At 37.6% G+C, this 13,336-nt stretch overlaps 1 protein-coding gene across 1 annotated transcript in view; it reads right to left on the bottom strand.

Annotated features, from left to right (window-relative positions):
* Window positions 1-12,324, bottom strand: part of LOC145481042 (serine-protein kinase ATM-like) — a 51,463-nt gene extending 39,139 nt beyond the window's left edge. Inside the window, exons 1-13 of the mRNA XM_081459427.1 lie at window positions 10,954-12,324; window positions 8,009-8,200; window positions 7,209-7,254; window positions 6,494-6,661; window positions 5,085-5,256; window positions 4,305-4,461; window positions 3,640-3,744; window positions 3,170-3,246; window positions 2,748-2,811; window positions 1,647-1,710; window positions 1,263-1,350; window positions 805-912; window positions 231-429 (exon numbers count right to left, since the gene is read on the bottom strand). Coding sequence (XP_081315553.1) covers window positions 231-429; window positions 805-912; window positions 1,263-1,350; window positions 1,647-1,710; window positions 2,748-2,811; window positions 3,170-3,246; window positions 3,640-3,744; window positions 4,305-4,461; window positions 5,085-5,256; window positions 6,494-6,661; window positions 7,209-7,254; window positions 8,009-8,200; window positions 10,954-11,028 — 1,515 coding nt within the window. The 5' untranslated portion in view covers window positions 11,029-12,324. The remainder of the gene's footprint in view (window positions 1-230; window positions 430-804; window positions 913-1,262; window positions 1,351-1,646; window positions 1,711-2,747; window positions 2,812-3,169; window positions 3,247-3,639; window positions 3,745-4,304; window positions 4,462-5,084; window positions 5,257-6,493; window positions 6,662-7,208; window positions 7,255-8,008; window positions 8,201-10,953) is intronic.
* Between the last annotated feature and the right edge of the window lie 1,012 nt (window positions 12,325-13,336).

Raw genomic sequence — 13,336 nt, 5'->3', positions numbered from 1 at the left:
CTAATCTTTGCACTATTCAAGCTAACCTTTGCACTATTCAGGCAAACAAGAATGCCATTCAGGCCAGCTAGACATAATGTTTTTTAAAAATACTGTCAAGCTGCCAGACAGCTTGACACAGCCAAAAAATACCAGCCACACAGACATTACCGAACTGAACTAGGATGAGTTCAAACTAACCTAGTTTGGAACAAACTGACCTAGAACAGATATACCTTAAAAAGTATTACCTGAAGTAAAGTGGTAAGAAGAGAAAACCCACAATCAGTTAGATGTTTCATCCCAACAACACGCAGTGTAGATGTCCAAATCTGTTTCAGGATTGGATTAACTGAGCCAACAACCCCAGTGTCCAATGTCACTTTTCTTTTTGAAAAGCACTGCACAAGAGCCTCAATACATCTCAGCAAGGATATCATGGTTTCATGTCTGAGAACAATATTGAAAGAGACAAAATAAAAAGACCTCTCTGAAAGTACAATGCTGCAAGGTTCTTGTGGGGTACGATATGCAACAAAATGAAAACAAATAAAGCCCTGATCTTGCCGAGAATTCAGTGAAAACGGCAAAGCCAAGGCAATAACACATCATACTATCACTGTGTATATTAAATATCTATGGATATTTATCAATGTTACAGTAAAGCACTTTACTTGAAAATGGTATGAGTGACCCTTAGGTCTGTAACATTTGTGTAATCAACACTAGACCTGCAATGTGGTGTTGGCATCTTGCTAAATATAAGAACCCCATTTCAAAAGATTCTGAAAGAAACTCTTAAATCTATCACAAAGCAACTCATACCTTTTGTGTTTGGTTTGCAGCTGATGTAATATTGAAAAGAAAGGATGAAATTCAGTTGCAGGGAGACTTGATGGATGTTTCACGAATAATGCAGCTAGGACCTGCAACCTAAGGGGAAAATAGTAATGTCTCTATTGCTTTGGACATCTAAGAGAGTTCTTTAGTACAAGTTGCTGTGTCAAACAACAAGTTAATTTAAATGTAAGTTTAAATCATCATTACATCACAGACTTTAAACAGTTTAAGCTTGAGAATAACTTTGGGTTTTCCCTAAAATTGATTAAGAGACTTTAAGACAGAGAAAACTTGTCACTTTCGTTTGCACTATCCAGCTGCATTTTCCATATTCTTGTCAAAATCTCACTTTGTTATACTATTTATTGCATATTTTCATTTTATTTCTCACTGTACAACTGCCAATGGATGATGTCTCATCCGAAACAAACTTATAAACTTACCATGACAGTAAAACCAAGTTTTCAGAATTGCTTTCGAGTGTGTCTCTTGCCACATGCCAGCCAAGTTCAATTTTCTGACGTTTGGCTCCTTAACCAAACAAATATGTGATGTTAATGATGAAACTCTTGTTCAAGTATATCCTCCCAAATTAACTCTACACTGTTCAACAACCTTCATTGCAATGCTCACACACAAAGGTTTAATAGCTAAAGGTAAAGTCTGGATAGGAGCCGAGTGCCCCATCAGACCACCCCTTACCTCTGTTTTAAGTAGCCTGAAGTGACCAGTAACTTTCATTTGAATGGTTACACACTGCATTTTAATCTACAGAATTGCTTACTAGTTAACAATTTGTACTTTTTCATGAGTAAAGCTAAACCAACCTGGTTCAGCTGTAACATCTTGTGTAGAGTTCACAGAGTGGTATGCTGTTTGTGCCCAGAACACCTAGAATATAAAAACTACCATGTACCAACATGCACAAGGTTCATCTAGAGCTCTACTAAACACTGGAAAATGATCGACGGCATACTTAGAAATGATATCCAAACTTGATCTGAAACATCCCTCTGACACATCCCTCTGACACATATTTATTTGTTGGCCTTTTCAGGCCATAAGTCAACTACTTACGTGTAGGCTTGTTACAGTATTAGTTTCATATCTTTTAGAGCAGTTGTCACTTGAATGTTGTAGGTAATTCACTTCTGCTTTGGTTGCACATTACTGCGCTGTGTAATTGCCTCAAAAACTATGTCATCCACTCAAAATTAAAACCAAGAACAAAACCAATGGCGATTTGCTGATTTCATGCACTTTTCATGAGCTACATGTGTTTACTTTGAGTTTTAATCGTTTCTTGTTTATGAATCGTTTGTGTCCTTTGATTGGCAAGAGTGATTATTTTGGTTTAGGCATTGAAAACTGCACTAATCTGACTTCAACCTGGATTCCTTATAATCCCAAGGTACTACTCCAGTTTTCATAGCTGAAGGGATGGGGGTGTGCTCAATTGTATACCCCCAACATTTTTGTAAGAATTTCCCAAACAATTTAAAGATAATACCGCTAGCTATAATGTTGACAGTTTAGAAACCATTGCCCTCTAAAGGATGTTGTCACGAGCCTCTCCTTATATTGCTCCTTGAAGGGTGCTGCACCAATTGAAAAACAGCCACAAACTTCAAATGTAATTGAAAACACTGTACACACTTATACTCTCATTTGGTGAGAGTTATTGTAAGTCGTAACACTGTCTTGTGCAAGGTCTGGAGATGAGTCACCAATCATTTGTCCAACACTGACCAATTGCATGCAACATAATAACATTCTGTGTTTAAAGTTTTACTCTTTTTGGAGGGGGAGGGGTGTGGGTTGTCATGTAGAACTCACCAATTAACAAGACAAGTCTGATCTACTTTTACTTTCAGGACAAAAAGTATGATTACAAATGGCAACATTGTGACTATCAAAATATATCATACCTGATTTAAAACATCAGCTGCAAGTTCAATAAATTGTGGGGTATGTCCAGGATCCAGTTTAGCACTGTAGACAGAAAATTCGCTATCACTAATGGCAACAGATAATGTAGGTAGGTCTTTCAAAAAAACAAAAACTAACAACTTTTTATAATCTGAGCTTGCCCCTTATAGTTGGTGAAAACTTTCCCCAACACATCAAAGAACAAGGAACCAAGGAAGATTTGAACTGCGTCATCTATTTCAGTGACAAATCTTTAACCATCGAAGAAACCTTCTAACATTCAACACTTAAATTCCATACAATATGCACATGCTAAAAGAACATTTAGGTACTATTAAGGATTACAAACCCCCCAAAACATATGGTCAATTGTTACAATAGAGACAATAGTTTTATTTATTTGATAATGTCAGTTACATACCTGGAAGCTCGTGAAACCTTGTTCTTTAACTGATCAATATCAGCAACAATTGCATCATACAATCTTAGGAGACATTTCTAATGAAAAAAATTAAATAATAGAAATGGCTGCTGAAGCCAAAACTTAAATTCTAAAATTTAACTTAATTTCAAAGTGCGAGGATGAGAGATCTAAGCCATAGGAGGTGAAGTGGGGGGTTCAAAATTCGACATGACAGGTCTGATCTATTAATGATAGATTTAAACTTTTTAATGGTTCCGCTGCTTTTAACAAGGGATGTGGTCATAACCTGTTCATAGTAACTATATAAAAATTCTTCTGGTTCTCTTCAAGTTTCCACAACAATAATTATTGTTGCATCTTGACAATTTTGGCCTTAATTTCTCAAGCATCAGCTTTAGTTCATCTCCACCTTCCCAACTCTTAACCAGTACTGTTCCTTTTAGATCGTTTTAAACCATATCTGATACCTTCCAGTGATTAATGTTGTTGCTCCAGCTGCCTTTGTCATCTTCATGAGCTCCCAAAGGATGATGAGCGCAAATTTGAAGACTCATAAACTTCATCAGATGATTCTGCAAGTGCGATTTTGCAACATTAGAAACATGTCATCCATTACAAACACTATAACAGACAAATAAATTAAGAAATAGAAAACAAAAATTTTGTTTCTATTGAGTTTTAGTATAAATCTACTAGCGTTCTATCACAAGTATTGTTTTCTGATTATATTGGCTTAGTATAGAAACAGAAGTGGATGTGGAGAACAAGAAATGCTGTGGGAACACAAACTGACAGGCATGTGTTTCCACAGCTTTTGGAGTTCTCCCAAACTTTCATGAGTGTTTCTATAGTTCAATAGAAACACGTCGCATAGAGCATGATTTCTATTTCCTTTGGAAAACACCACAACAAAAAAGATACAGATAAAAGACCTGTTCTCTTTGACCATTAGAATGCGAATTCTCTTTGCTTGCGTCATCATTACGCCAACAGCTTGTGCTATTTCTGTGTTTCCGTTGAGTTACAGAAATACAGCTTTTAGCATACGTTTTCTCACAGTGTGTTTTCTAATGTAAAATTGAATACATTAATTTTTTACAATCATTGTGTTATTCAGTTTCAAAACATATACCTTGACAAGGGGATTTTTCTTCCACATTTGCAGAAGAAGTGGGAAGAGCGATTCACCAAGGTGACACACCTGACCACGACAGTCCTCCGCACTTGACTTGACAAATGCATTCAGAGCATCAAGAAGGCATTCAACTTGACGGCTGGTACTCTCACCCCTTCATCAAGGAAAAGGTAAGTGGACTATTGTCAAAGTGACATTGGATATTTAAGAGTCTCCTTAAGTTCACAATATTAATCTTATCAATTGGGTATTCACTGGTCTTCCATTTGAAAGCCAGATGAAAATTGTTGCCAATATATCAAACTGACAGTAGTTGCTCTGAACCTATGGTCAATTAACCCTCTGCACACTAAAAATTTGGACACTAAAGCTGAGCTACATGAGATGCAATGAAGCTATGCCAGGTCTAACTTGACAAAGTTGTAATCTAACAAACTACCCAGGCAGGCAAATACTACAACGGGCTATACCTTTGGAAACAATGTTGATCAGTATATGTTAACTTAGGTAGATACACAATGACAAAGCTATTAATTAATCAATAATTATTATTAATAATTGACACAAGCTGCTTGAAAAATGTATTCTGAGTCCTTAAAAGTATTCCTCCACTCTCACAAGTCTCATAGTTAAGTGTCCTAAATTTTACACAGTCAAAGAGATGGCCTGGAAACAAGAAGTTTCAGGTAACAAATCTAGCAATAGTTAAATTACATTCCACTTTCTATAGTTACTGTAATACATGTACTCACTTGATTGTTATCATGAAAAACGTACCTGATATCTTTGAATATTTTTTCAAAAAATTTAAAGAGTGTGCTTCCTTTTACAGTGTACAGAGCTGCAGCACCCTCAATTGAGACATGAATTAGGTTTGCCAGTAAATGCTGTTCATTCAACAACCATGATGGTTTCTCCACGACAAATGACACAAAGGTAGTAATCAAATCTGGAAAGCAAGAAACCAAAGTAGAAATATTTTTTCATGAAATTCTAAAGCATAAAATCATTGAGTCCAACATGAAGGGACATTTGCCCATCAGAAAAGTATAATAATAATAATAATAATAATAATAATAATAATAATAATAATAATAATAATAATAATAATAATATCTCAAAAAACTTGGCAATGATATTGTGTTACGGTTATCAATTCTTAATCATGTTCAAACTGGACAGGACAGGTATCAATCTTTGGTACTGCTGTATATCAATCCGTCAGTATTTTGACTTAGACTTTGATAAATCAAAATTATCATCTGATCCCAGGAACAGGGTATTCATGGAAACTTAGACACAAAGAAACCAGATCAAACATGGTTGTTTGTCCAGTTACATGTAGTCTGGCAATTACATGTATAAGAATCTGATTTATAACCAATAGGCAGTGGTTTCATAAACGTTTTCAGCAGGAGGACAACTGGTTTTCATAGGAGGGCAAAAATTATTTGTTCAAACAGAACTTCTAATACAGTTGAACCTTGATTATCCGTAGCTCGATTATCTGAATTTCTCGATTATCCGGACTTTTTCTCTAGTCCCAATTTTGTCATGAATATTTATTAGTCATGATCAAGATCCGTAGCAATATTCTTTTTAAAACTATAGCATTGAAAAGTGCAGTCAAAAGCGAATTTGTTTTGCTTTTAAAGAGCAAAAGCAGCACTTGCACGCGTCGTAACTAATGAAGAACACTTGAAAGAGTTCTGATTAGCTCAGAGTTGAGTGGTTCAAGATATACACTAATAGACCATATTGTTTTCCAAACGATTTGTTAAAGTGTTGTTTCACGATTAAATGTTGCTTTATTTAAACAGTTTTGTTCTTCATTAACATTCATATTTACGATTATCCAGACTATTTCGTCTAGTCCCAACAAGTCCGGATAATTGAGGTTCAACTGTATAAGAAAAACTTTCCTCTAGATGGTCATATTAGGTGGGCAAAATCATCCCCACACCAATCCGATACAGTAGTGTAGCAGCTCTCATAAGCTTGTAATTCTATTTGTTGTCATTGCAGCAGCTGTTTATTGTTTTGGGGCTAGGGGTCATTGTTTGTGTTGTTTGTTCTATTGTCCTCTCAACGGGTTTCAAGCCATTCATGTGAGACCTTACGATAGCTGCTACATGCCCCATCCGCTAAGCTACCAGTAATGGTATGCAATACTTATTAGGCAATACCTTGCCAAGTCTTGACGGTTATTTCACACTGATAGACTTGAACTGTCAGGATGCTCTTCAAAAGCTTGCAGTATTCCACACAAACATGTACATATCCATGATATTTGGGTTCCTTAATTATTGACATTAAGTGAAGGACTACATCCTCTGCTTTCAAACGAGGCCCACCTGGCAGGGAAAATAAATATCTGCCTCTAAGTTTCAAAGAGCACATGTACTCATTACTCATTAAGTGTTTAAACTCTTAATGTTTTTTACCTACAAGCGAGAGTCATACATTTATACTGTAACTTGTACATTTACCTCCAAATGTCTGCTTTTACAATTTGTTACAAATATGGTGTATTTATTATCCAACTGCAGCGAATACTGTCCAAATAACAGTACAAATATACAGCAATATATTGTACAGTTATTTGTACAGTAGAAAACCTGTTTGCTGGACAGGTTGGTCAATGCACGCAAAACTGTCACACTCTCCCTCTTTCACTGATAAATTTATTGACTACAGCAGTTGGATAATAAATCTCTTATTACTGTATATGTTTTGGTGTGTAGTATCACTTTGTATTTTTACTCGGTGTTTGTATTTTGACTCGCGGGTTTGTCAAAATACGGCACAACTGAAAAATATACAGCGATACTACCCACCAAAACATCTAGTAAGATATATATATGTCATGAACATACAGATTAGGACACAAAGCGTACTTACGCTCATCCACCTTCCTTAACAAATCCCTCACAAATTTAACAATATCCTACCAAAGGACAAAGGACAAATACGTTGAAGTCAATTTTCTAACATTAGTGATAGCATTGACAAACTGTGGTGGTATTACATTCCCTATGGTATAAAACTGTACGCTACACATAAAGAAATATACAGAATTAGTATAGATCTACTAGCGTTCTATCAGGAATGCCATCCTCCATCTTCTATTCTGTTTTAATTGTATAAATCTACTAGCGTTCTATCACGAATGCCGTTCTCTGATTGGCTACACTACTGACTATCTATTCTGTAATAGATAGTGAGCAACGTAGCAGTGTACTCTTTTTAACAAATGACAGCTGCTTCTTTGTGTTTTCTCAGTGTCTGTGAAGAGGATTTAGATAAAGTCTTGAATGACTAAAACTACTAAAACAATCAGATTATTCGCTCTCGATTTCTATCCATAATAGTTGACTCAGGCTGTGCCTTCGTCAACTATCACGCGATAGAAATCTTGAGCTCATAATCTAATTGCTTAATAGGTAGAGAGTAAGTAGTCTAACACTGTGCAGTTGTTAACAAAATGGCTGCCCCTATGGATATGGATCAGTTCGTGAGGGCACAATTACACATTTAGAAATCTCCAGCTCATAATTTCATTACTTTAATCAATCACAGTCCCCACAACAAAGATTGAGACTCACAAGTACATGTCTTAAGGCAATTAATTTTGCCACACTTCTAATTTATCGTTATAATACATGCAATTATTATGGACGCCATATCAAAACTGCAAGTACCTGTTGTCTCTTGTGGACATTTGAACGTTGTAGCTCAGCAATACTTTCCAACTCCAAGTCAACAAAGCGTTCTAGTTTCTTGAAGATCGCGTCCCATGTCAGAGCTTTCTTTCTCCTCAAGTCAGTGTTCTCATCAAGGGTGTTCAATACTTCAGGCGACCTCAGTTGTAAAAGGAAATTATTGGATGCTCTCTACATCAAAACCAAAAAGTATATGTTAAAATGAAGTCTCAACTCCAACGACGCTACATGAGATGTGAGTTCTCATGCATAAATGTACACTAATGCTTCTGGGCCAACTGAAGGAATTACTAAGAAAACACTTTGAACAGATGATGCCAGATATTTGAACAGGTGAAGAGAAGTATTAAACAGATGGCTATAAACAGCTCTGCTCAGCAGCTGAATAACCTATTTTAATACTGGGCTAGAAGGAGATCATGTTGTTTGTAGCCTCAGAGCTACAACTGTAGGGGTACGTATTCTTTACTTCAAGTTCTGCACTTGTGATAACTAAATTTATATTTTTCTCATTTTATTTACCGAGTTTAACATATAGCATATTTCTTCATCTTGATCAACCCAGGACCCTTTGATATTGCTGATCCCTGTGGCATGCAGCGCACGTGTCAAATATGAGCCTAGTTAATAGCCTACACAGTAGCCTGCTTAAGCCTGGATCACACTTGTGAGATAAGCAAAAGCTTATGCACAGGCATAAGCACATGAAAACGTTAGTATCCACAAAGGTGAAATGAGCGAAAACATTTAATAAGCACAAGAAAAAAGTGCATTCCTTTTTCTTTTGCTTGCACTTATGCTTATTTCATAAGAGTTATGCTTATTTCACAAGTGGGAACTGTTGTGAAATTAGCCTGAGCATAAGTGCAAAAATTGAACTGATCAAAATGGCACTATTCTAGATCTCCTCTGGGATCTCCTTGTGCTTGTGCTTATGCTTTTGCTTGTACTTATCTCACAAGTGTGAAGCAAGCTTTAGAAACTTCTGGAGTGTAATGGTTAGAACATTTCACCAGTGTATTGTATGGTCATCTGTTCTCCTTCCACAGGGACTCCCAGGATGCCTAATGCTAAGTTAGAAAATTTTTGTTACAAATGCTGTTTCAGCATTGCCCTTGAGATATCATTTTTGTATTTTTGTCAAATTTTGACAAAAAAAATTTAAAAAAATTGAAAATTTGGTCGAATTTTGAATTTTTAAAAGGGCGAAAATAACCAGTCAGTGCAAAACACAGACTCTGGACTGTGGAGTGCAGACTGCAGACAGGGGGTAGACTGCAAACTGAGGGTAAACTGCAGACTGCAGACCAGGAGTAAAGTGCAGACTACAGACTACAGACTACAGATTTTTAAAGTATATATCGTGCTGTTTCCACTATCAAGTGCAAACTATAAATAGGGTTATTCTAGCTATAGTGAAACCTCTATTAAGCGGACAACCTAAGGACCTTCCCAAGTGTCCGCTTAATAAAGGGTGTCCAGTTAATAAAGGTTTATAACAATTGTGCAATGTTTGTTAACAGTTAACATTCAACGGTTCCTCTGTACTGTTATAAAGTTCCAGGTTGTTAACTAAGCTATCCTGAGTTCAAGTTAATCAACTTTCATTACCAATTTTAATTTGTTTGTAATAATGCCCTTTCAATACAGCAACGATAATACAGGTACATTTAATTGACTATTTAATCAACTATTTTAAGGACATAGCCCAATACCACATTGTTAATTCAGTTCAGTGTCTGCTTAATAAAGGTTTTTAACACTAGAAATTAGCCAAATACAAGATACTTTAGTGTCCTTGTCCACTTAAAAGAGGTGTCCGCTGAATAGGGGTTCACTATAAAGGGAAATATAGGACGTTAATTTTGGGACCAGGCTAAGTGTCCGCTTCATAGAGGGTGTCCGCTTAATTGGGGGTCCACTTAATAGAGGTTTCACTGTAATTGCATTTGACAGTCTGTACTCTGGTTAGCCTAAATAGCTCATTGATTAATGATGGTATTAGGACTGAGTGGAGTCCAATTCGGTCTGTAATCATAAGAGTGATCAACAAAATTGGACGACCGCGAAGCGGGAGTCTGCTTTGTTAATCACGAGTATGATTATAGACTGAATTGGACGACACGATGTCCTGTTACCAATTAATCAAAACTATGACAAAATTCGAGAAACGAACAAACCATCGATTGAGCGCTGAACAATTTTAAAACGTTGTTATGAATGCTGAAAAACCCAGCAGTTTACTCAACAAAGTGCACTGCAACAGCGCATGCAAAATGACACGCACTGTCCAATTAATGCTCAAATCGGGCTGCTGATAGCCAATCACATTCGAGAATTTTGTTATAGTTTTGATTAGCCTGAATATCACTCAGGTTAGCCTTAATAACACCCCAGTTAGCCTGTTTACAGTTAGCTCTCAGTGATGGAAATGGTAACCCCGATTCAGTAAAAAGTCTACAGTCAGCAGTCTGCATTTCACCCCTGCAGTCTGCATTATACCTTCAGTCTGCATTTTAGCGGTTTAGCCCCGGTTTGTAGTCTGCAGTCTACAGTCTACGTTTTACACTGACCACTACAATAACACTTCCCCTAAGTTTTCGCTATCAAAAATACCATCGTTCCTTTTTCTTGTGCTATATGCCTATATGCTGTACTATTATAGCAAAACGAGGAACCGATAGGAGCCCGCCTCAAGTGTGACACATCTTTACAATATCAAACATCACACCAATCTATATGATGAAAATTAGTTGCTCAAAGGGTGTGAAACGTCATCAATCGCAAAAATCAATATCGAGTAGATAAGTGTTAACAGAATAAACTACGCTATCCACTAGACAGCCAATTATCAAATAGGTTACTAGCGCTATCCACCCTCTGGACTACCAAAAACGAAGCCAGCTGAAAAAAAAGAACATCACCTTTCTTTCGGTGACAAGTCTCGAGTCCAAGAGGTTGTATTGGCCAAAAAGTCCTCGTAATATCTCTCCAGACATTGTCAACACTGTTAAAAAGAACTTGACACTTCATCTGACTTGAAGCGTGGTCATTTTCTCCCTAAAATACCACGAAATTCCAGCTGAACTCTTCCTCACATGGTCACCTCCGCGCGAGACTTCCAAGGCGCAAAATGTTTGTAGTTCCCAGACCTCGGAAGTGTCACATGAGCTCTTGGGGTAATTTGCGCGCGAAAATCCAGATACCTACATAGCCCTACATGACTAATAGAGTATTGGTCTCTACCACTCCATGTTATCGGCAACTGATGAGATCCAGAAGGATCGAAACCGCGGTCTTGCCTGATCTACAAGGCTACGAGCCTCCTAACAAAAGAGGGACTATTAACAGTCTCCAGAAAACCTGACAACATCGCAAATAAAAGCAATGACAACCACAACGTGGAGCTGGATGAACAATCATAGGAAGAACTCCTAAATTCAGAGCTTTTGCCTGAACAAAACCACACAATATCATAAGCAACACGCAAAACGGTCCACAGACTTGCGCGTGAACACCTACTTTTGCAGTTCCAGAACGAACAAACTGGAAGGACAAAAAGCTCGATGAAATTGATGCAAGAGGCATAAGAACGTCTCTCTAAGACAGACTCATAGCTTTCAACAAGGAAAGCTACAGCTATCTTTGGCGAAGCCGGACAAAGATAAATATGACACCCGTGATAACAAGCAGCATAACTTGCAACAGTAAATCAAACAGCCGGGCCCGGCGAAGTAATACAAAATGCAAGTAACCAACATGCTCACGGAATATTTCAAACTTTGGCCCTAGAGAGCTAATATTTAGAGAGCTTAAAACATATCTTGCAATCAAATGAGCCAAAAAAAAATAGCACGTGGCCAAAAACAGAGGTGTCAAACTCAACAAATTACACGCGGATAGCAGCGGAAACCACGCAGACCTATGACCTCTAACGGCTCTACTCTTGTGAAATGTCCTCCTAAAAACAGGATTATTGCTTAGCGAAATATTCAAAGATCCCCCTATCGTACAATACAAAAGGGGCAGATCCTCAAAGATATACTAGTTCGAGCAAAACTCTCAAAGCGGCTATTACACGTGGATAGGAGTTGTGTAGGCCTGTCACCCCATTGTTATCACTCAGGGAGTAATTGGTCACGTTACAACTTGCGTGACATTCTGACCAAGCCGGTCACAGTGATATGTGTATCCCCGTGATATGTGTATCCCCGCACACATATCACTAGTAGATAGATAGATAGATAGATAGATAAACTTTATTTAAACACGATAATAATTAAAGCTAAAAGCTTGTGGGGTCGTGTATTTAAATTTAACTTTGCCAAAAATTTAAAATTACGATTAAAATGTGTGATATGTGTATCCCCCGTGGGGATACACAAAACACTGATGCGTGCCTGGGCATTCAACGAACAAAATGGCCACTCGGTTGCGAGGTTCCAACGAGCGCTGTAAAGAGTAAGAGAAACCAGAAATGAATTCGCGCCCAACGGAGCAGATTAGGATTTCTTGAATTTGGGTGAGTTCCAACCGACTCGATTGTATATCTGACTAAAACTTCGAACAGCGGATACACATATCACTAATTATTTTATGGCGCAGTGATCTCAGTGTGTATCCCCTAAACACAGCCGTTAGATTGGCTATCTACCTGATCGACGAAAATGGCCAATTATTGACGAAACGTGCTGGCTGCTTACTCGCTACGACGTTTATACCCAGGTTGAGGTTTGCAGAGTTTGCAACTCCTATGTCTAAATATCTAAACTGAAATCGCGTGCAGGGGATACACATATCACTAATTATTTCATGGCGATGTGATATGTATATCCCCATAAACACAACTGTTATAATATAGCGCATCAACCTTGTCAAAACTTAGCACCCGACGTTTTTACACGGCTTGGGTTTACTGGAGTTTGAAACTCGATAATTCCACCAAAAACGCGTGCACGCGTGCACGGGATAATAAGGGATACACATATCACTGATTATTTCATGAACTAGTGATATGTGTATCCCCATGGACACAGCTGTTATATTGGCTTTCTACCCAAGAAGAAAAATCCCCATTACATTTGCATTGTCAAAACTGGCTTGCTAGAAATATTGACACCCGGCGTTTATTCATAGCTTGGGATTTCTGGAGTTTCACTGACCTCGGTTGTACACGACCGCATGCAGGGGATACACATATCACTAATTACTACATGGCGCAGTGATATGTGTATCCCCTGAAGACAGCCCTTCTCTAGGCCAACTGCCGAACAATAAACGTCGAATATTATGAAACGCACTAGCAAT

This window comes from Orbicella franksi, chromosome 3 (assembly GCF_964199315.1).
Source record: "Orbicella franksi chromosome 3, jaOrbFran1.1, whole genome shotgun sequence".
Lineage (NCBI taxonomy): Eukaryota > Metazoa > Cnidaria > Anthozoa > Scleractinia > Merulinidae > Orbicella > Orbicella franksi.
The sequence above is the reverse complement of the archived record's forward strand: the minus strand, read 5'-3'. Positions and strand labels throughout refer to the sequence as shown.